This window comes from Rhinolophus hipposideros, assembly GCF_964194185.1.
Source record: "Rhinolophus hipposideros genome assembly, chromosome: 14".
Classification (NCBI taxonomy): Eukaryota; Metazoa; Chordata; class Mammalia; order Chiroptera; family Rhinolophidae; genus Rhinolophus; species Rhinolophus hipposideros.
In genome coordinates this window covers 28,696,333-28,720,412 of record NC_138060.1, presented here as the reverse complement: position 1 = coordinate 28,720,412, position 24,080 = coordinate 28,696,333, and the positions used below count along the sequence as shown (strand labels likewise).

The 24,080-nt window shown below is 42.2% G+C and overlaps 1 protein-coding gene across 11 annotated transcripts in view; it reads left to right on the top strand.

The window, feature by feature from the left end:
• ZBTB38 (zinc finger and BTB domain containing 38) overlaps positions 1 to 23,453 on the top strand; it is a 108,982-nt gene extending 85,529 nt beyond the window's left edge. For all 11 annotated transcript variants that reach the window (XM_081072056.1, XM_081072055.1, XM_081072059.1 and 8 more), the window contains one exon: positions 16,974 to 23,453. In XM_081072056.1, coding sequence (XP_080928182.1) covers positions 16,974 to 20,561 — 3,588 coding nt within the window. In that variant the 3' untranslated portion in view covers positions 20,562 to 23,453. The remainder of the gene's footprint in view (positions 1 to 16,973) is intronic.
• The last annotated feature ends 627 nt before the right edge of the window (positions 23,454 to 24,080 follow it).

Below are 24,080 nucleotides of genomic sequence, written 5' to 3'. Positions count from 1 at the left end.
GGGCTGCAGGGTCAGTATCTTTAATGGGCATGCGAGGCTCCCCAAAACAACAGCATCACTGGTTGTGTATCTGTTGCTGGCTTTATTTATCCTATCACATCGTGATGCGTGTACCTATTCTTCAAAAGTAAATGTTTTTTCCGTTACATTGCCATGTCTGTATTAACCCACAGTCCCTTATTTTGCTAAAATTTTTATTTTTTGCACTTACCTCCCACAAGCATGTTTTAGCTAACTTCCCTTCTTTGGGGGTCAGCCTGGCCTGAGCCCGGTAGCTGCTGACCATCAGCCTGCAGAGGTCATCTTGCCTGGGCCACTGGCATTCCTTGAAGCCTGAGACTCTCCAGACCACTCATCTCTCCACTTCAGCTTCAGGGAAATCCCCACGTACAAAATGACCCCTGCTTCCAACCCCCTTTCAACCAACAAGTTTGAATTGGTTGCTATTATCATAAGGAGATGGGTTAAAGAAAAGACTTGTAGGTATTGTTTTGTTTTCTGGAATTTTCGTGGAAAATCATCAGGATGAAAAAGAGCAGTAGAGAGAGATACTACATTTTATCTGTATTGTCTTATCTAATCCTATTAAGAACTAAGTTGCACTATTATATCCATTTAATAGATTAGGGAAAAACAACAGGTTTTAACGATGGTAATTAACTTGTCCAAGTTCATACAGCTACTTAGTGGAAAAACTGAGTTTGAACGCAGGAGTGTGTAAGCAGATGCCCTGCTCTACCCTCTGAGGATAAGGAGAACTAATGGACAGGAAGAGTGGAACAGGAAAAGGAAAGCTTACAATTATTGGCTACTTTGACAGTTGTCAAAATTTTTAATGTAGGACTTCAATGGAAATGTGAACCCAAATCCAAAATAAGCACATAAATGTGCTAAACCCCAAACTGAACCCAAATTGAAAAACATTTTTTTTACTAAACAAACCACAACCTAATGGATAGATTAAACTGAGCCTTAAACTTAAACTTAAAAAAATAATAAAATAAAAAGCCAAAACATTGAAGTATTCACTAAAAAAATCGTAACCAAACTGACATGTTAATAGGTTCCCAGTTTAAATTAACAAGGGATCCCAAGACTTTGCCCTCCAAAAAACCCCTTGGTGTAAGGGGAGAGGAACCAATGCCATCTGCTAGGGATCTGTAAACAGGAGAAGGGATGAAGCAGAACACAGGGGAGCCTGTTTTATGAAGGTAAGAATGTTGCTATATAAAACAGGCACATAACCCAGTAAACTGACAGTACCCTAGCCTTGTCTTATCTAGTCAAATTTCAGTGACTTTCTGGCTTAATGGCTTAAGTACACATGATGGAAATTTTTTAATGATTTCAGTATTTGTCTTAAACAGATTATTTTGGCCTCTTTCTTTTAATCTTTATCAGTCTTTTAATCAAAATTGCTAATAAGTAGCCAATTTGAATGATTTTTATTTAAATTCTTACTGCCTTTTCCCCCATGCTGAGAAGAGAGGCTAACAAACAGAGCAGCTGAAGAAAGAAAAGAAAATCATTTAGATGATACTTGTAACTAAATGCCCAGATAGGAGCTAAGGCTCAGATGTCACTGCCCTCTGCATTAGGGAAGAATAGTGAGCCCTCTGGGGTCTGAAGCACTGTGAGGGTTGGGGCGATGCCCTGGGCACACAGTGAAACAAAGTATTTATCCTATCGCGGAAGAATTTAATATTCCCTAGATTTTGGGCCTGGGGACAGGGCTTGGTAATACTTGTTCTTACTGACATTTGCAACTAATATTTGGTAATAGTAATACCAATAATAGCTAATGTTTATTAGGCTTGATTTTGTGTCAGACACTGTGCCAAACGCTTTATAGGTATAATCATCTAATCCTCATGTTAACACTGGTAGGTTCTATTATTAGCTGTATTTTGCCAATGAAGAAGCTGAGATGCAAAGAGTTGAAGAAACTTGCCCAAGGTCACAGCCAGAGGTGACAGAGCCGGGTCCACCTGACACTGAAGCTCAGGCTCTTCACCACTGTGCCAGACTGGGCATGGTTGGCTTTATGCTGACTTATCCTCAGGCAGAGCCCTGTTTCATGAACGGACTCACACATGCTTTGAGGTCTCTCTGCTCTCCGGGTTCAGCAGCTCTGACCTGTCCACTCTGCCCTTGGTATGCTGCCTGCTTGTAGCAGTCTCTGGTATTCTACTCAATAACTGACGGGGAGTAGGCATTCCACACATATTCCCTTGAGATGGAAGTGGATCAAAATCAAAATGATAATATTTATGAGCGCCGTGTATTACTTTGAAGTTTATGTTTTTTAAAGAAAATAACAGTAGAATGTTATGGAAAATTCCAACTTTCCCTGTGAGTGTTCACCGCAGGGCCATCTGGTGGCCCATATGGCATCTTGCGCACAGTAAAGGAATGGCCCCCTTCTGCAGGGGCGTGCACCCTCACCATGTACCCTACCTGGCCATGCAGAGCATGGGCCGGCTCAGGCTCCCCTTCCCCCCACAGCCTACCACAGGGCATAACCGGTCCCACTGTATGTGGCAGCTCTGCTCCAGTCCAGGCTACAGTTTGCTAAACATGCGCGCACTGGTGAGTAGGCTGAGGTCATGAGCAGACGAGCTTTTGATATTAAGGAAGACGTGGAAAAGCTGAGTTCTTTATTTCTTGGTGCTCCTGAGCCTGAAATGGAGAGTGTGTTTTTGAGTCAGACTGCCTGGGTTGGAATCCCTGTTCTGCCGCTCACTAGCTAAATAACCTTGGGCAAGTTGCACAGCCTTGCTGAGTCTAAGTGTTCTCATTTGCAAAATACGCTCGCTGTGAGGCTTAAACAGGATGGAGTGTGTAAAACGGTCCTGGGCACACGGACGTGCTTGTTAGGTGTTAGAGGCACAGCCCGTGGCTGGCATATTTAGGTGAACTTCCTCCTGCCAAATGAATAAGTCACATTGGGGACATTGACGCATGTGTGGAGGGATGTCAATGTCACTCTAACGCAACCCTCAGGAAGGCTGCCCAGAGGGGCTCTGACACAAGCCAAGAGACGTGATGACCTGTTTCTTCATACCGTGTTTCCCCGAAAATAAGACCTAGCCGGACCACCAGCTCTAATGCGTCTTTTGGAGCAAAAATTTATATGACTCGGTATTATATTACATTATATTATATTATATTAATTATAGTATATTATATTATACCTGGTCTGATATTGTAGTAAAATAAGACCGGGTCTTACATTAATGTTTGCTCCAAAAGACGCATTAGAGCTGATTGTCCGGCTGGGTCTTGTTTTGGGGGAAACGAGATAGTGTAGTTAGAAGTCACGGGCCAGCTCATCTGCACAACGTAACTCAGTAATTTTTAGCAGGATGCAAAAAGGACTCCTGCCCAGACCCTACCTCCCAAAACTCTGATTCAGTGTCGGTGGTGTCACCTAGTTCATACTGGTTTGAGACTTCACAGGTGATGGGAGACGGAGGTGCAGCTCTGCTGGAAACTGCCATTATGAGGCATGCGTCATAATGCCTTTTTCATCTGACTGTTGGTTGCCTGATGGGAGAGGAGGGTTTGTGTCTGCTTTTGGAGTGGGTGACACATCGGTGCACTGGGAAGCAAAAGCATCCAAGGTCTGTGACCCAGAGCAGGCCGCAGGCCCAGGGGTGCTCGGCTCAGCCCAGCGCCTTCTCCCAGTGAGCTTCTCCTCAGAGGAATGTGAAAAGGGACGGAAAGTGGGTACAGCAGGGGAGACCTGTGGAAGTGCTTAAAGGGAGGACATCATGTGGAAACGAAGCCCTTTACAAACACCCAACTTCAAGGCCTTACACTACACCCACAAGTTGCCGACTTTAAATTTTGAGTATTAAAAAAAAAGGTGACTTTTAAAAAGTTTGTTGCCAGTTCAGTCCAAGCACTTGGGAGACAAAGGCCAAAATCCCTGGAGTTTAATTGTTAAAGAACAAAATCCAATTGAGTAAAATTTAAGCTCTTAGCTGGCGTTATTCAACAATTCATGAATTGGGCAGCATCCAATCTAACAGAAAGGAGCTCCAAGGAGCTATACAAGGCAAGAGATTTCATAGGCACAAATGTGGGAGCAAAAGAAGAATATTATACCAGGCAAAAATGGGGGTTGGTTATTGCAAGGTTACTTTCCTTATAGGCAGTGGCAGGGGTTTGTCAGGAAAGTCACTCTAACTGATGCTGATCAGTTGATTTCTGATGGTCTCAATGGGCTAAGATTCCATTTCTGGTAGAGCCAAAAGTAAATTAAGTTTCAGGTTGGTGATGTGGCCAGTTCGGTGATGTGGGGACTCGCCTAAGCAACTCCATTTTGGGCCGGTTGTCTTTATCAGAACAAAGCATATCATAGAGCGTGAAAGAATTGCTCTTTTCCTTTCTCTGAGCCAAAGCAGTAATCGTAAGCAATTTTCAGTGTTTCAAAGCTGAGTTTCAACGTTTTAACTTGTTTGAACAGTAACAACTTTGTGGGCAGTGGATGGCCCGGACTTGTCATATCCAGCTCAGCGTTAGACCAGCCATGTTGCTTTGTTTTTGTTTTGTTTTTCCCTTTCACCACGTCAGAACAGCTTTCTCAACTTTTTCTATGTTTCATCAAATGTATCCCTTTTAGCATAAATGACAAATAGCAGGGCAGTTCACATTGACTTAACACTCGAACCAGGAACCAGGAAGCTTGGTAAGGTGGGCTCTAGAAAGCTTAGTGTACAGGTGCTTTTCACTTTTGTATTTATCTAATAAAGGCTTATTAGCACCTGTTATGTGCCACGTGCAGTGCTGGGAGCAAGGGAGGGTGTAGTAAACAGTCTCAGCCCTCACAGAATGTATACTCTTGTGGTTTATCAAACAGGAGGCCCTCGTAAGCCTTCGTAAAGGTACTGGAATTTGGATTTCGGGTTTTAAGGAGTCTCACTGGCCATGTACAGCTTCATGTTGTCAGGGAGATCCTTCCGTCTGTCATGGAGAAGGCTCACACCCTGGCTGGTCTCTTCCCTGAGTGCTCCCCGGAGGCTTCAGACCCACGGGTCTGATGCTGTAGCCTGACTGACTGGTCCCTCGCATTAGCCTCTGACCCTGAGGCTGCGTCATCCCCAGGCCTGTAGTGAGAGGATGAATCTCCCCCACTCGTGGTGGGGGAGAGGAAGCAGATGAAAACTCATCTTCCTGATGCATTCACTTCAGATTAGCAAGTCCTTTATCCTTTGTCTCTTGAATTCTTTGAGTGAATTGGCAATGACCTCTTAAACATCAATTTTTTTTTTAATACTAAAATTTTGAAGTTGGCAACATGTGGGTATAGTGTGAAGGCCTTGGTGTTGGGTGTTAAGCAAATTTTGGACTGTGGGGCGATGCTGTGATTGCGTGTTCAGGTGTCGCCTTGAAAATGCCTGTTGTACCAGCTAGCCACGAAGGGTCCCAGGCCCAAGGCTCATCATCTCGCAACGCTCAGGTTGCTCTGCTGACCGCTGCCTGTGATCAGGGGTCTGCTTACCTTAACTCTGATCCCTAGGTACCCCTCCTGGGGACTTCTCTGGCATAGTGTGCTTCATGACAGGTAGCATTTCTCAGGGACTTCCTGGCATGTGGCCCAGGCTGGCTCCCCCCCCGACAGCCCTAGCTCTTGAATGTCAGCCTGTGTCTGTTCCTGCTGCAGGCTTCTGCAGGGGTGATCCTGTACAACAAGCCTGCGGTTGGGACTCAGTGCAGGGCCGTTTTGTGTCGCACAGAGCAAGTCAGCTGCTCTGATTTCACTTCTGCTGTGTGTGCATGTACACGTGAGGCGGCAGGGTGCAGGGAGCTGAGCGCTGCGCCACCATCTGGGCTCTGCCGGGAGCAAGGCGCTTCTTTGGGCTCGCTCCACTCCTGCACTGTGGGCATGGCCTCCTGCGTACGTCGCACCTCTACTTTATGTGCCTACAGGATTGTAAAGGAGATTAAATGAATTAATATGTGAAGTGCTCCATGACTTCTAGGAGGTCAGACAAAAGCGATTTTATGCAGATTAATTGGGGACATTCAGACAAATGAAAATTGTAGTTGGCAGTGTTTACGATGCCTATCCATATATAATGCTGACTTGCAACCACGTATCTATTTACCATACAGGTTTTTCATTTTGTAAGTGGATTTTCATTGAGGGCCTACTATGTGTCAGGCCTGTTCTAGACGCTTAAGATACGTTAGTGATGAAAATTTATGATTGCTGCCCCGTAGGGCTTAAATTCTCACAGGCAGATGGACAATAAATAATGAGTAAATTGTGAGCTCTATTGGAATGCGATGAGTGCTGTGGAAAAGAGAAAAACGCAGAGCAGGGTAAGGGGGATCCGGAGTGCAAAGGAAGGGGCAGGTCGCTTTTTTAACCAGGGTGAGCCTTGTCTGGGTTTTCTGTGCATAGCCACTTCGCTTACTCATTCAACAAGTATTTCCGGAGTGCCTGCCGTGCACCACGGCCCAGAGGTATGGCGGTGAACAGGATGGATAAGGTCCTATTCCTACTCCTGGGGTTTGCTTTCAGGCGGGCAGAGTAGACGGTGAACAAGCAGGCAAAACACATGATAACTGCATGCCGAGGTCAGTAATCTAGAGGAAATTAATTAGACAATGTGAGGGCAAGTAAAGGTGGGAGCAGACAGAGGCATGGGATGACATTTGAGCTGGGCTTGCGGCATGAGAGTGAGCCAGCCACGGGCAGTGCTGAAACCAGTGTGTGTAAAGGTCCCAGGGCTGGAAAAGACTTGGCAAGTAGAATAAGCAAAGGGAGGCGTGTGTGGTGAGCGCAGAGAGTGGGCAGCAGGGAGCAAGTGAGTCTGGAGAGAGTGGACAGGACCTGCGGACAGTGCAGGGCCTTGCAGGCCACAGTGAGGGGTTTGGATTTTATCCTAACATCAGGGGAAAGCCACTGAAGGGCTTGACTTGATCTCTGTGTTTTTAAAAGATTGCCCTGCGTACTGCATGAAGAGGGGACTGCATAAGCAGTGTTCTCCATAGCCAGCAATTGAGCAGGACAGTCAACTCTCAAGCTGAGTCCAGCCGACATTCATTAAACCCCTACTATATGCCTACTATATGCACTGCAGTTGGTGCTTTTTGTGAGCATTATCTCATTCACTCCTCTCTGCCCAGTTTCTGGTTAGTTCAGAAAGGACCATTGTAACAGTGTAGATTCATTATCTTGCAGGAGTCCCCGAAAGCCAGGGTGAAGAGTGGGCTGGGGGTGGAGAATGAAGGAGCAATGGGAGATCAATTTAGATAGTTGAACACCAAAGCAGCAGGTGGTGCTCTGTCCATTTTAGCCTAACCCATCCTTGCGACTAGCTGGAGGTTCATTCTTGTGCAGAAGCCAGAATGTACAACGTTCTTCCCTCTGCCCTCCCTGCGAGGTAGCAGTCAAGTGAGAGGAACAGGGCCATCCAATTGGCTGGCCCTCTAGGATCACAAGAAAATGGCATTTGGCTCTTGATGGTTTAGGGCTCACCCCTGAAATGAAAGTTTTCAGGGGACAGGAGTCCTATCCTGGCCATTTTGGTAACTCTGTCCCCACAGCATTCAGATTAAAAATGCCTTCTGCATTAGAGACTCCGAGTGTCCGTGGAATTTGGGTGAGACAAGAAAGCGGCACAGCACTTCAGGGCTTCAGAGAAAAGCTCTAAGCCTGTTTGCCAGGTTTCTTAAGCAAGCGGGAGTCTGGGCAAGCTTGATCCTGAGAGGAACTTAAGGAACAGGGGCTACCCTGAAATACTGTTGTGTTTCAGAAAGGAAAAAAAGGAAACCAAGGACCTTTCCCCCCTTTCATCTTTCCAACAAGCAACCTGAAATATTTAACTGGGCACATTGCATCATTCATGAATCTGGTAATACTCGTTCTCACAATCTGTATACACGTAACTACAAGTCCAGAGACCGAATGTTTACCTTTTCAAAATAATATATTCAGTTAAGGCGTTTTAGGCCAACCTCCCTCTCTGTCAAACGCACTCGAGCAGCTTCCTGATGTTAGCCTTTCGAACGGCCCGAATTTCAGTTGAAAAACAAACTTCCCTTGTCATACTATGCCTTCCTGAATCTGATAGCTTAAATGCATTAAAGTCTGATAAATGCAGCTCTTCTCTGCCGCTTTTGGGCTGTATGTAGAAGGCAAACCAAGAGGACTTGCCTTTTCCTAGACACAGCTGAACTCTATAAAGGGCTTCTGTTTTGTAATCTGTTTTCGAGATCTGATGCGTGTGTTTCTAACACCCCGTCACGTGAGGAGGTCTGACGCAGTCACCCAACATGACTATGAGAAAATGTACTGCAAAGATGTGTGGGAAGGTGGAGCCGGATCACTGAAGCAGTGCCCTTTGTCAGAAAACTTTCCACAGGGGATCGCAGACCCATGCAGTAGATTCCACTGTGATATGGGCCACATATTGGCCCAAAATGGACTGTGAGTTTGACTTTTGCAGGATTCCAGGTCAGTATCCTAATACAGTGTGTTCTTTTTTTAGTTGGGTTTTATTTCTAAGTTTCTTTTTATAGATGAAGCCTCCCAGTAGAGAAAGGAGAAAGTTGCTCTGTGGATGGTTTTGCTATTGCGTACACGCATGAGGAGTTGAGTGGCCGAAGTGCTACCAGAGGGCTCTTGGCTTTTCCTCTGATCAGAAGATTCAGAAAAATAGGGTTCAGTCTGTCCTCTGAGAGTGGCCTGGAGTAAGTGACTTCTAGTGCCCACTAAGGACGTATACTGAATAGGGTTACTTCTCTCTTTATATGTCACGTCTTAAAGATTTACTAATAAAAGTGCACCAACTTTTATTAACAAGCCCTATCAAGTTCTACATAATAGATACGTCAGTTAACAACTTAAGGAAGGTTTTTCAAGGTTTTTTTTTGGGGGGGGCGGTTTGCATTGTGAACGTTAGAATTTATATGGAAACTATCATTTTAATTTTTTTCACATCTGTGTATTTCAGTAAAGTTGCCTTGACTAATTGAGAGAGGGAAGATTTAATTAAGCTGCAAATACTAGAAATTACTTGGCCAGATTATTGCCAAAAAATTGTTGCCTTTGTTTTCAAGTTCAATCCCCTAATATTAAAAGCAGTATTCAGGATGTAACGGGGAGGAGGCTAATTTAATAGATGAACGGATAGAATCACATGGGCAAACAATAATGGGACCAAGCTAACCTTTGAGACTCGGAAGGCAAGGATGCAAACAATGATAGATTGTGTAAGGAGACTATAGGCAGCAGCCCTGCAAATCAAGGAACAGCTTTTCCCACGTGTAGTATAAAAAGAACTACTGGTCCACCTGGTTTTTCAGCCATGCTCAACTTCAAGTACAGCAAGTCCGCGAATAACATCCTTTCGTTATAACATTGATAGGAAAAAGTCCGATTCCCTGCGAGGGCCACTCTCTGTATGGAGTTTACATGTTCTCCCCATGTCTGCAGGGGTTTTCTCTGGGGACTCCAGTTTCCTCCCACGTCCTACAGCTGTGCACATGAGATGAAATGGCGTGTCCACATTGCCCTAGTCTGAGGTGGGTGGGTGTGAGTGATAGCGCCCTGCCATGGAAGGGCATTCTGCCCAGGGTGGGTTCCTGCCTAGTGCCCGAGCTGTCGGGATAGGCTCCAGCCACCTGTGACCCTGCGCTGGAATGAGTGAGTTAGAAAAGAATGATCTTACTTGTTTTTATCAATCTTTCTTAAATATATGTATAGCTCACCTTTATATTAATGTTCACTATTGGAAGTGTTTTGGGTCTTTAGAAGTTTGGTGGTGTTTTTGTGACCAGAAATACGTCATAGGATCTTAACTCTTGTTTATATCATTAAGCCTGTGGTAAAATTAGTTTCCTTCTATGTTGTTTCACTTAAAGTCGCAGGTTCCAAGAACCTATCGAGGATGTTAAGTGAGGACTTACTGTAATACTTCAAACCTGGAAAATTAGACAGCTACGGAGTCTGTGTATCTGTGTGTCTGTGTTTCTCTATCCCTTGATCTCTCCTGTATCCTGGGGATCTCTGCCTTGTATTTTAGCACACTTTCACTTTGTTTGTAGTTCTTCTAGGCTTATACGTGATTTATTTTATTAAGATAGTTTTTAAAATAATTTCTTTAGAAACGATTGTGAGCATTTTCTTATAGACTAGAGCGGCAGTTTTCAAACGGTATGGTCCCAGAACCCCTTTACACACTTATAAATCATTGAGGAGCCAAAGAGCTTTTATCTGCCTTATAGCTTTCAATATTTACCATATTCAAAATTTTAAATGAGAATTTAAAAAAATGAACTCATGAAAAATTACAGTTGTAAACCCAGTTGCATAATAAAATAATGTTATTTTTGTCTGTCAGCCAGTCTTTCAAGTAAAAATGGCATTTCATGAAAAAAATTGGCTAGTTCAGTTTCCAGCTCAAAGAATAACCCAGGTGCTTTTCCTCAAGGTTGTCATTGTTTTTCAGTATGCACCAGAAATGTTTTCTGTGTACCTCCCATTTTATCACACAGAATAATAAAAAGATGCATATTTAAATAATAAATTAATAATTTTTATTCCTTCATCTGAGTGTTAATGGCTTGATGCCTGCTAAGGTGCCAGCTGTGTTGCTTATCATTGGTTTTGTACCATTGATTCATATGTCCACATAGTAAAAAAAAAAAAAAAAAAGGCAAATGATACCTCAGTGTTCTGAAAATAGTTTTGACCTCAGAAACCTGCTGAAAGGGTGTTGGAAGACCCAGAGATCCGTGAAGCACTTTGAGAACCACCAGATTAGAAGGAAACTAGACAAAAAAATGGACAAGAATTAATTTGTATTTTTTTAGTAATTTTACTCTCTGTAGAGTAGAATTTGGGTTCATCTGGGTGTCACTTTTAAAGCTTTAAATGAGGACCCTTTCTAAGTACAATGTGTAATTAGTATGTAAAGCCTTCTGCTGCTCGGGGTGTGAGGAGCCAGTTCCTTTCTGCTCACTGTCAGCATCCTCTACAGAGCATTGTACTCTACAGGTAATGCAGGTGATACAAAGAGAGCTAGATTGCCCCTGCCCTCAAGGAGCTAATAGGCAAGGAGTAAACGTGAACAAATGCTTCATACCCCATGCCACAATAAAGGTAGGAACATAAAACAAGAAACTTCAGAGGCGAGAAGATGGGGTGTCACCTGAGATAAATAAATATAAGGCGTTGTCAGGCAGAGGAGCTATGGGCTACGACAGAAGAAGAACCTCAAGAGGAAATACCATTTTTCTCCTAAAACTTTGTACAGATGAAATGTAGAAATCTTCCAAAGTTATGAGCAAAGGCTCCCCTGGGTAAGGATGTGTGTGCTGTGTGTGTTGTGAGGGTATTGCTGGGGGGTGGGGAGGCTGGTTGGAGAGGGGGCCTTCTGCTTCTACCTTAATACACTTCTGTACTGTTTGAGTATTTTACCATGAGGATAGATTAATCTTTTAAAGCTAGTTAATTCTGAAAGCAGGTGAAGAAAAGTCATTTAAATCATCAAAAGTATCTTAAGGGCCCATCTTTGCACTATATGAATGTGTATTTATTACATAAGGTTGGAGTATGGCAGAGACAAAAGCAGCAGCAGATTACAAATATACTAATTGCTAAAATTTCTCAGTGGCATTTATATAAAGTATAATTATACAGCATGTTTATCATATTTATAAAATTCTTAAAAGCATTTTATATACTTATAAAGTTATACTTTATGTAAATATATGCATATGTACTTATAATATGGAATTTTATATTTAATTTATATAGAAGTTTATGTTTTGTATACACACACACACACACACACACAAAATGATCATTCATCTTCATTTACTGGGGTACATTCCCAGTGTATACGTGTTTCCCAAGCACAGTTATTAACTGTACCGTTTCTCTCTCAAATGTCCTATTTTACATGCTGTTTACCATATTTTTATGTGCTTATAAAGTATGTTTACATATAGTATGTATTCATATATTTATAGTCATTTATTTGTCCATACATGTGGATATATACATATATGTATTTATGCATATAGAAGGTATATGTTAAAATCTATTACAGCTAAAATGCAAACTCAGGAGATAGTAATAATGTAAGTCAGGTGATTACAGTTACCTAATTACAAATTTGTTTATTTGTTTAAAATATTGGCTCACCAAAATTTGTTCATCTTTTACATTTTTGTTAGCCTTTTTCATGCTTATCTATTCCATCACAGTAGTACTACTGAGAACAGTGAATTTATCGCATGAAACTTGCTTGTTAGAAAACATTTTAGGAAGTTACATGTAAATTAGATCTCATCTTTTTTCCAACTTGTATTTCCTTTTCTGAAGTCTGTCATGAGCTTTCCATTGGCAGGAACTCCTAAGACTTCTGTTTTAAGTTACTTTCTCTGAAGAAATATAGCAGAGAAGGTCACTTTAACTTTTTTTAAGTCAAAGAATACTATTTTTAGTGAGAATGATTGCCTCCCTGACCACGAGTTCTTTTGTAACTCTTAATTTTATTTTTAGGAATATCCTTAAAGTGAGTATATCTGCTAAGATTTGTGGATGGGTCCAATGTTATTTTTTTACTTCATGTTTTTATCAGTTGCATAAACCCAATTGGCTGACGGGGCCAGGCTGGCCACGTTATTGAGAGAGACCGCTTGGTGTTAAGTGTCTGAGTGGACAGTGCGTATGTGAAGGTGACTGGCACGAGGGGACATAGCTTCTAGGCCCCAGTTCTTCTTGACAGTCAGGGGACAGCCACACTGTTGCCTCGTCTTCCTATTTTCAAGAAAAGATATACTGATTTTTATGTTAAACCTTACTGTTTTTCAACATCAGCTCAGTTTTTTAAAAACATGGTTCAACAACTCTGTGGGTCACACAAAACTTGTGGGGACCAGATTTGCCTATGGCCTGCAGTGGGTCCCCTCTGGGCTATAGACTTGGAACTCATTTCTTTTTTGCACTTTGGACAAGTAGAATATGGCTTTTAGTGGTAGCACTTTCTGAGATTATCAGAGAACTGTGGTCTGGAGGCTCTTTATGAGAACCCTACGTGGTTTAGGTAAAGGGCTCTGTTAACATTGGTGCTAGAGTCTTAAAGACTAAATTCCTCTAAATCTTATTTCCCCTGCTACACCACAGGCGTTGGGGGGCAGAATTTTCATTTCTCTTGTGGCATAGGGTTTTAGTATCAGCACCCAGGCTTGATTCTGGCTGGTTGATAACAACCACTTGAAAAGCCTCTGAGACAAGGTGGGAAGGAGACTTTTCAGTGTTTACTCATCATGCCTTTTGAATTTTATATCATGTGAATGTATTACTTATTCACTAAATTAGTTTGAGTATAAAAATACATATGGATTCCAGGGTCTCGTGCCAGCTGTTCTAAATCAGAATCTCTATGGGAGCGGGGAAGAAGGAATTGATAAATCTCTATTTTAAAGTTTCCCAGGTGATTTTTATGCATAACCAGGTTTGGAAACTACTGTCCTAAAGCATATCGTAGGTATTCAGTAAGCATCTGTTCAAAGGAGGAATGAACTCTTTGTCTTCCTATGGCATTTAGTCCTATGCCTTGTACTGAACAGTTGTTTAGTAAATACTGGCTGTGGGAGTTAAGATAAAATTTGAGTTCAGATACCTCATACCCATCCACCCAATCCCACTTTCTTGGCAGAGGGTGCAGCATCTGCTCCTCCTCAGGCTCTCACTGTGTGGTGAATGGGCTACTTCTTACCTGGACCACCAGGATGGCCTATCTCGCTGGTCTCCTGCAACCAGCTTTCCTCCCTCTGCTCCATCCCTTCAGCTCACTGTAGCTTGAGTGATTTTTGTTTTCTTCTGAAGTCAAATCTGTTAATGCCTTTCGATTTATTACCTGCAGCATAAACTTGACTGTGGGGCGTCCATTAGAGCCCTTCATGTCCTGGTCTGACCCTTCCTTTCCTAGCCCATCTCATTCAGCAGAGAGGTGCTAAGGCCGGTGTGTGCCCTGCCTTGCTGAGGACACTGGGGACAGAGCGGTGTACACACCCTCTCCTGCCCTCACACAGACCCACTGGTCAGCCCTTGAGCACAGTATACTCTCTTGTCAGTGTTTGTTTGTTTGTTTGTTTTGCCCAGGGTGTTCCTTCTGTTTAGAATGCCCCTCCCATCCCTTGGATGTGTTCATTGAGGCCAAGCCTTCCGACCCTGGAAATAATAAATTGTTACCTCATCTTCTGACACTTGGCACGTACCCTTAATATAATATAAGGCCTACTATCATGGATTCCAGTTATTAGTTGACAGTGCTCTTTCTTCCCCTGGACTCTGAGCTCCTTGAGAGCAGAGGCTTGTCTTACTCTCTTCGGCACCTCCAATTGAGCCCGGTGTCTGACCATGGGTAGACATTAGCATATTTGCTGGATAAAATTGACGCAAGAGTGGAGTTTTTGTGTGTGTACCAAGAAGGCAAATCAAGATGCTACCTAGTAACTATGATTTGTAAAGGATTTCTGCCACACAATAGTAGATAGTCCTCTGAAAGATGTCATGCTTGGATTTTCTAAAGTTATGAGGATGTTTTAATGACATATATAATGATACTTTCTATTATATATGTTATTCTAACTATAAGTGAGACTAAGATATTATTCAATGTGAAGAGTTGGCCTTTTGCTAACCATTCTAATTGAACAATCTAAGAAAAGAATCGGAGAATCACACAGAAGTGAGTGGGGTTTACAATCTGACACCCTACAGTAATTATATTAGCTTGATGACGTGAAATACTGTATTCCCCAAATGGAGGAAGAGCCTAATGGAAGGTTCAAAGTGCGGTGAAATGGGATGTTTTGGAAGAAGCAGTAATTTTGAGGTGGAAGGACAAAATAGATGACATCAGCATAGAACTAAGCCAAGACAGAAGCCAACTTTTGAATCACATAGCATGTGATTTGCCAGATCTGAGACTATCCAGTCAGGCCAGATAAAGAGTGGAAATAATGTATGACCTTTAGAGAAACCAAACAGGATAAGAATATATGAGTCGGGAGAAATTGAATTCCAGAACAGGGAGACCTCAAAGAAGGCAAAAAAACATTAGCAAAGTATGTTATTGACCTATACCCCAATGAAGGACAGACTCCTGCGATCTATTCAGGGGTAGCCCTGTCTCCCTTTGGGATCACAGAAGAAGCCATAATTCCATTTCATTTAATTTCATGTTTACTTGCAGATTTGATCCCCAGACTTCTAGAAAAGATTCATGGAAGATTATCATTAAAGGCAGGGTAAACAAGAGTAGAACTAACATTAAAGACAGTGAGACAGTAGTCACACCAGAAACCCAGGCTCACAATGGCTACAACAGTTGATGACAAAAATTAATTCTAAGTTTCCTTGTCTTGAGAATTAAAAGAGAAACATGGTAAGCATATTGTTCTCATTATCTGAATTAAATAATTTGTTAGTACAAATGTACTTTTTCCTATGGCTGAATGAGGTAATTTATCAAATGGACCCTTGCATATAAAGGACACTGAATAACATAATGGGTACAGATTGTAATAGCTTTACAAAAAAGTAAACAGAGATTCTTTATGTGGCCATCTAGTGTCTCCAGTGGAATAAAGTCTGTGAGCTAAATGTTATACTCCAGTGCTAGGAAGATATTGCCACCGGGAGTTAAAGAAATATCATCAAACTATATGGCTTTCTGGATGTCACTTGATAAGGGATAGAGAGACTGGGTGAATACTAGTTACGTAGTAAGTCCTGTAGAACAGAGGGGGTTCTTTTGGTTTTGACTGCAGGGATGATGTATTAGTGTATAGTGAAATTAGTTTAGTGAGTTGCTGTTAGCATTTTTTAAATGAAAGGTAATAGAACAGAACAGAATCTATCACACATAGTAAGGGTCCAGTTTTAATTTCATTTGTGCCTTCGGTCACTAATGTACCATGTACTTACCATTGTGGGTAAGTACGAAGCCACTGCTTTGAACTATCCCTTACAAAAATATTTGTTGGTAGGCTCTGGCCATTCCAGGCTCATGATAGAACACATATAGAGAATATCAAGAACTAGGCTTTGGGGAAAACAGAAATAGGATCCTCAGACCAGAACAAACATCTGTATGCCTTTAAATTGTGCTAATTTAGGAACCTGTGACTAAACTCAGTACTGTAGACTCAGAAACTTACTTGATTACTTTCCTGATTTCGTTTTTTGTTTGCCTTCGGTACCTCACAGAGTCATTTGAAAACCGTAGTCTGCTTTGCCTGTAATGAAAAGGAAATCAGAGAAGGAACAGATCCAGTAGCACATAGGGCCAGTAGCACATAGGGGCAGGGTGCCCCTGGTGGTCAGACGCGGTCATGCAGCCTGAGACTGCATTGAGAGACCCTTCGGAGCCACAAATGAGGAACAGCTCCTCTGGATCTTGCTGCTTCTCTGAGCGGGCAATACCTTTACGTACAGGTACTGCTTACTTAGGGAAAGGGTTTTTAAAAACTCCCTTTCCTGCTTCATGAATTGTTAGGATCAGATTATCGGGGCTCTCTTTGAAAATAGATAGGCTTGTGGCAGGTCCGTGGCATTGCCCAACTCTAGGAGTTCAATGCAGCAGCCTTGAGTGATGATAAGACCCATAACATTTGGAGGAAAAAGCCGCCTCTCTTCAAATTTGGACATGAACATATAACTACATCTTTGGAGAAAGGAGAAAGAGTTCTGGGAGAATTTCCAACGATAACAACTCTTAGCCATGGTCTGAGAAACTGGCTGGGGCGAGATAAAGATTTAGCTTCTCTTGTTGGTTCCATGTCTTAGAAGAAACAACAGAATGAGATAAAAACTCATATTTTCATATATGTATTTAAAAAAAAACCAAAAGCATTTTTCAAAACTGGTTGGAAATAATTTAGAAATGTAGAAGCTACTTGTGGAATCATCTCTGACCGTTTCTCTCGTCTTATTTCAGATGACAGTCATGTCCCTCTCCAGGGACCTCAAGGATGACCTTCACAGTGACACAGTGCTCTCCATCTTAAATGAGCAGCGCATCCGGGGCATTTTATGCGACGTCACTATCATTGTGGAAGACACCAAATTTAAAGCCCACAGCAATGTCCTGGCCGCTTCAAGCCTTTATTTCAAAAATATCTTTTGGAGCCATACAATCTGTATTTCCAGCCACGTTCTGGAGCTGGATGATCTCAAAGCCGAAGTGTTTACAGAAATCCTTAATTATATCTACAGCTCCACAGTCGTCGTCAAGAGACAGGAAACAGTCACCGACCTTGCAGCTGCAGGAAAGAAGCTGGGAATATCCTTCTTGGAAGATCTTACCAATCGCAACTTCTCAAATTCCCCAGATCCCTATGTATTCTGCATTACTGAAAAGGGAGTGGTTAAAGAAGAAAAAAATGAAAAAAGGCATGAAGAGCCAGCCATCACTAATGGGCCGCGGATCACAAATGCCTTTTCCATCATTGAAACAGAAAATAGTAATAACATGTTTTCTCCACTAGACTTGAGGGCAAACTTCAAGAAGGTCTCCGACTCCATGAGAAGTGCTAACCTTTGCCTGGAGAGGACTGATGTGTGTCACGAGGCGGAGCCTGTCCGTACCTTGGCGGAGCACTCGTATGCCGTTTCTTCCGTGGCCGAGGCTTACCGAAGTCAGCCTGTGTGTGAACGAGCAAGCAGTTCGCCCAGTAAAACAGGTAAAGAAAATGGTGAAACTCTTGCAGCAAAACCGAAAACATGCCGAAAGCCAAAGACACTCTCTGTACCCCAGGATTCTGATTCAACCCCAGAAAAGACACCGCCCCCTCCAGTAACCAACGTAGAGGTTAATCAGGAAAGAAGTCCACAGCCAGCTGCAGTTCCTTCTGGTTCAAAGTCTCCCCACAACGAAGGAGATGTCTGTCTTTCCAGGGAAGATGAAAATAAATCCTCTGACGTTCCTGGGCCGCCAGCAGCAGAGGTCCCACCTCTCGTTTACAATTGTAGCTCTTGCTCCAAATCCTTCGACAGTAGCACTTTGCTGAGTGCCCACATGCAGCTTCACAAGCCAACCCGGGAGCCTTTGGTGTGCAAGTACTGCAACAAACAGTTCAGCACCCTGAACAGACTGGATCGGCACGAGCAGATCTGCATGAGGTCAAGCCACATGCCCGTTCCGGGTGGAGAGCAACGCTTTTTAGAAAACTATCCTACCATTGGACAAAACGGAGCTTCGTTCACAGGTCCAGACTCCTTATTATCTGAAAATAGGATTGGTGAATTCCCCAGTGCGGGAAGCACCTTGCCAGAAATGGACCACATGGTCAAATTTGTTAATGGGCAGATGCTGTACAGCTGTGCTGTGTGCAAACGTAGTTACGTGACTTTATCCAGTCTCCGAAGGCATGCAAACGTTCATTCGTGGAGAAGAACATACCCTTGCCATTACTGCAACAAAGTGTTTGCCTTGGCCGAGTACAGGACAAGACATGAAATTTGGCACACGGGAGAAAGGCGCTATCAGTGCATTTTCTGCCTTGAAACTTTCATGACCTACTATATACTCAAAAACCATCAGAAGTCCTTCCATGCCATAGACCACAGACTCTCCATCAGTAAGAAAACAGCGAATGGAGGCTTGAAGCCTAGTGTCTATCCATATAAACTTTACAGGCTACTGCCTATGAAATGCAAGAGGGCTCCTTATAAGAGCTACCGAAATTCTCCCTTTGAAAATGCTCGAGAAAACAGTCAGGTGAATGAGTCTGCTCCTGGTCCCTATGTTATTCAGAATCCGCGCAGCTCTGACTTACCGGTCCTGAATTTCCAAGGCAGTGTAAACACCTTGACCAACAGTCCAGCCATCCCACCGGAAATATCCACGCGTCAGGACGGATCCACTTCTGCCCATGTACAAAACGCAGAGGGGACCAAATGGGGAGAGGAGACACTGAAAGTTGATCTTGACAATAACTTTTATTCAGCCGAGGTGTCCGTTTCTTCCACTGAAAACGTCGTCAGTTCTGACGTCCCGGCCGGGGATGTGCCTGCTCTGTCTCTGAGTAATGGCAGTGACAACTCAGCCTCTGTGATCAGCTACAGTGGCTCAGCACCCTCGGTCATTGTGCACAGCAGCCAGTTTTCATCGGTGATTATGCACAGCAACACAGTTGCTGCTGTGTCCAACAGCACCCACGGAGCCCCTTCCGACCTGGCTGTCAGTCTGTCCACAAAAGATGACAGCAAACCTGAGCCAGACAAACTAGGGAGAGTTGTCAGCCGACCCAAAAGCATGAAGGAGAAAAAGAAAACCATCCCATGTAACAGGGGAGAAGTACCAGAGGAGACGAAATATGAGGCCGATCCTGGAGGATCGTTGAGCAAAAGTACAAATGTCATTAAAGAAACCAGTAAAACTGAAACCTACATTGCAAAGCCTGCTCTGCCTGGAACCTCCACAAATAACAGCGTCGCCCCCCTTTGCCAAATAACAGTCAAAATCGGGAACGAAGCCATTGTGAAAAGGCATATCCTAGGATCTAAATTGTTCTATAAAAGAGGGAGAAGACCCAAGTATCAAATGCAGGAGGAGACTTTGCCACAAGAGAGTGACCCTGAAACCAACGGAGAGAGCCCGCTCGGGCTTTGTCAGTCCGAGTGTGTGGAGATGAGTGAAATGTTTGATGACGCAAGCGACCAGGATTCCACTGACAAACCATGGCGCCCTTACTACAACTACAAACCCAAAAAGAAATCCAGACAGTTGAGAAAAATGAGGAAAGTCAACTGGAAGAAAGAGCATGAAAACAGGAGCCCCGGCAGTAAGTATAAATACCCGGCAGAACTGGACTGTGCTGTGGGGAAGGCTCCTCAGGAGAAGGCCTTTGAGGAAGAAGAAAATAAAGAGATGCCCAAGTTGCAGTGTGAGCTCTGTGATGGGGACAAGACCTGGGGGGCTGGAAACCAAGGAAGGCCCCATCGGCATCTCACCGCCAGGCCTTACGCCTGTGAGCTGTGCGCCAAGCAGTTCCAGAGCCCTTCCACGCTCAAGATGCACATGAGGTGTCATACCGGAGAGAAGCCGTACCCGTGTAAGACCTGTGGACGGTGCTTTTCCGTGCAAGGAAACTTACAGAAACACGAGCGCATCCACCTGGGCGTGAAGGAGTTCATCTGTCAATATTGCAACAAGGCGTTCACACTGAATGAGACCCTCAAAATCCACGAAAGAATCCACACCGGCGAAAAGCGCTACCACTGTCAGTTCTGTTTTCAGAGTTTTTTGTATCTCTCCACAAAAAGGAATCATGAGCAGAGGCATATTTGGGAGCATAATGGGAAGGGCTATGCCTGTTTCCAGTGCCCCAAAATTTGCAAAACAGCTGCTGCCCTTGGAATGCACCAGAAGAAACACTTATTCAAAAGTCCAAATCAGCAGGAGAAAATAGAAGGTGATATGTGCCACGAAAACTCAAATCCGCCGGAGAATCCACATTTCATGAATTCAGAAGACCATGACCAAAAAGATAACGTACAAACCATTGTTGAAAATGCCCTTTGAATGGCGATACTTAGAAAAAAATCTTCAAAAATATAAGTGGGTTTGTTTTTTAATTTTTTTCTCAGTTAGCTATTTTCTTTCTTTTTTTAGTTTTGTTTTGTTCACATAGCAGTCATGAAGGAGTGAAATGTAGAAAAAAGAAAATCTCGTTTGTGAAAATTCCAGAAAAAGGATCCTACTATCTACTTCGGGTTTTAGCATTAACTTCTCGCAAAGTGCACAAAAACAAAATAGCTGACTCCGCCAATATCCCAAGTATCTTGTGAAAGTTTATGAAGTTCTTAGCTGTGGTATTGCTGCCAGTGAAAAAAGTTGAATTGTAGACTTAAAATTTAAAACTTTCTAGTAAGTTCTAATAGGAACTGGCTGCTGAACTGTCTGTAGTCACTGGAGAAAATAAGGGTCAGCCATCATGAAAATGTCATCTGCATAAGTAAAAGGTAAATGAGTTGTGACAGTCATTATTCCCATCCAGCTTCTGCACTATTAAAAATTGTTTAAATTGAATGGATACATATGAAATAATAATATAGCTAAGAATATGTGTGAAATGAGTAACCTAAGTAGGACATTCATACTACATTAGAACTATGTTCTGCAACACAAATCTTGTAAAATGCATATGTAAATCACTATAACTTTTAACTGTCCATGTCCCCTGTAGATAATTATAACGAGGAGCAATCGATCTGCAAATAATGAGGATTGATAAAAAAAAAAAATCAGGAGAAAGCGTTTTGAATATGACTTAAGAGCATGTACATGCTTTTAGATGGGATGCTGTTCTCTTGAAGTTATGGCTAAGCTGTTACTAGAACTGGTCTATTCACGTCACGGAAAACATAGGTCATACCTTATCTATGGGGGAAAGGCTTCCCAGAATTTACTGTGATTACCTGGGCTATGTATTACTTTGCAGTGGCCTCACCTCAGAAAATGAAGAAGGGCCAAATTCTTCTGAAACTCCCTGCAGTCTTCCATCCATCACAAGGCCATAAATCTGGTGGTCTGTTCCAGACAGACTTAACCAGTTTTCAAAGGTTCAAGTAAAACCTAACACCTCCCATTCCACTGAAGGAGTATTTAGGAAATTTAGGGCAAAGCACGCAGGCGGTAGTGAATTCCCAGGCACTTGAAAGTGACAGAAAGCCTACTCTCTACAATGATTAGCCTTTTTGGAGATTGCGTAGCCCACAACTATGTACTAATATAAAACAAAAGGACAGCAGAAACACATACCCCCTCCCCACTCATTAAGGACTTGAGTGGACAAGAGGAAGTGATGATTTTTCTTGCCTCAAACAGTAGCTTTGTTTGTGGTAGGGATGGGGAGATAGAATGTGAAGTGATAAGTTTCCATCACTTACTTATGTGACTCAGAAGTATATCCACAAAGCCAGATGCCTTGACTTCATGTTTGCAGACATCTAGCCCCCTTGCTAAAAACCCACCTCAGTTCTTTAATACTCTTTTATGCTGACCACACCATCAATATTGCCCTCAAAGTCTGACTGCCCTGTAGGATATTCCATCATCTGGACTAGGTTCCTGGGAAGCTGGAACTCACGATCTTCCTTTTTAAACTGCCAGAATAGGAGGGAGAGAGAAAACATTCCTACCCTTTGATCACCAGTATGAGCAGAATCCGGAAACCGGTTTGAGGGTGACCTGCAGCCATTCATGTTCATGGAATTTGATAGGTGGAAACCCAAGGTTATCAAAGGTTGCAAGGTTACCATTATGAAGAAGTAGCTCAAAGGACTCCAGTTTCTCTCTCCAAGTGTTGTGACGTCTCCATGAAGAAGACTTAATGTGGATTTGGGTGGGCAAGAAAGCATTTAAACACCCAGGAAAGGACATGATCGAAGCTGACCTTTTTATACTGTAGTACTTTGCTGTTAAGTAACCCCAATATTGTATCTGCATTTATCTTTTGTTCATCTACTTTCACACACATACAGTATTATGTAATAGAGGAAAATTGGAAAATGCAAGTGAATTCAACTTTATTTTATACATTGTATATATGTATACCTGCCCTATTCATTTGGGTTTTGTTAAAGAGATAGTCACAAAGGGCTTATGAAAATCATTTTTAAACTGATAATTAGGATATTGAATAAGCAATCCTTGGATCTTGTAATTTGTTTTATCTCAATTAGGACTATAAATCGAGAATTACTGTGTATTTTAGTCATTTTGATTTGAGGTAACTCCAAATATAAAATTATTACATGTAGTGATGTCTCCCAGCCCTTACGTGTGGATATTTTTTAAGTGGACTTGTATGCTGATAATTCTAGACCAAAGTAAATATGGCAGAATATTTATACATGAAAAAATAATTTTGCAAATATTTTCTATAATTGTATCATTCGTTTAAAATGTTGACAGCTTGTGTTAGTTTCAGGGAGGGGTGTATATTTTGATAAAAAAGACTTGACTTTGTAATTCTGTATATTCTATACAATTTATAGCAGAGCCGTTTTAAGACAGCCTTGTCACATTTTTTGTTAATTGTGAAAACTTTATTATGAGTGATGTTTAAGTATGCATTGAGTATATAACGACCAACTAGAATTAACGTAAGTGTAAACAGTGAACATACTGTATGCTGTACAAGATATATTGTAATTTGCTGTTTTAGCATCTGTATTTTGGTTAGACAATACTATTAAATGCAGATGTTAAGGGTTGGAAAAGTCTAATTTTATTTTTAGAAATAATGAATATAAATTTGGTTTGGCTTGATTAAAATAGCTTGTTCCTATGTTAAGTCTCTTTTTAAATGTTTTAATGTTAATTCTCTTGTGGAGCCAAGAAGTTATTTCATCTGTGTGAGTCACAGCATTGTTTCACTTATTGTTCAGTCAATACATTTCTGTTTCCTTACTTGTTTACTTTCCATGGTACCTACTTACATGCTTAGTAGTACTCAAATGGTATATGACATTTAAAAAAAAAAAAAGGCAGAAGAAGAGAGATTGAAGTCTTCTGGTAATTCAGTGCCTGATCTTATGATAAATCCTAAGTGTTTGGAAGTATTCTGCGGTACTCATCCACGGAAACAAATTACACGTGTGGATTACCAGGTATTTGATAACGGTCTTTACCTGAGCTAGTTCATCCAGTCTTTCCTTGGAAAGTAGATGCCGTTATCCACATTTTATAGTAACTGAGAAGATCCCAGAGCCAGCATTGCAACCAGGGCTGCCTGATTCCAAAGCCAATGTTTTGTTTCTTCTCAACATCTTAGAGAAAAATGCCCAATGTAAACTGAAGAGAGTGAGGAGACATGACAAAGTAATGCAGCTTTAGGATGGGCATTGTTATAACAGCGTCGGGGAGGCTGTGTTATGCTCAGCTTCCCCACACTCACTGCTGAGTTACTTCCTGAGGCCTCAATACCTTGGGCATTTGGTTTTTCTTGCATCTTGGGATATTGCCCTATATAGTCAGTTTTTAAGAGTTTGTATTTTTTTTTTTAAAGAATACAGAGTGAAATTACAATTTAATATT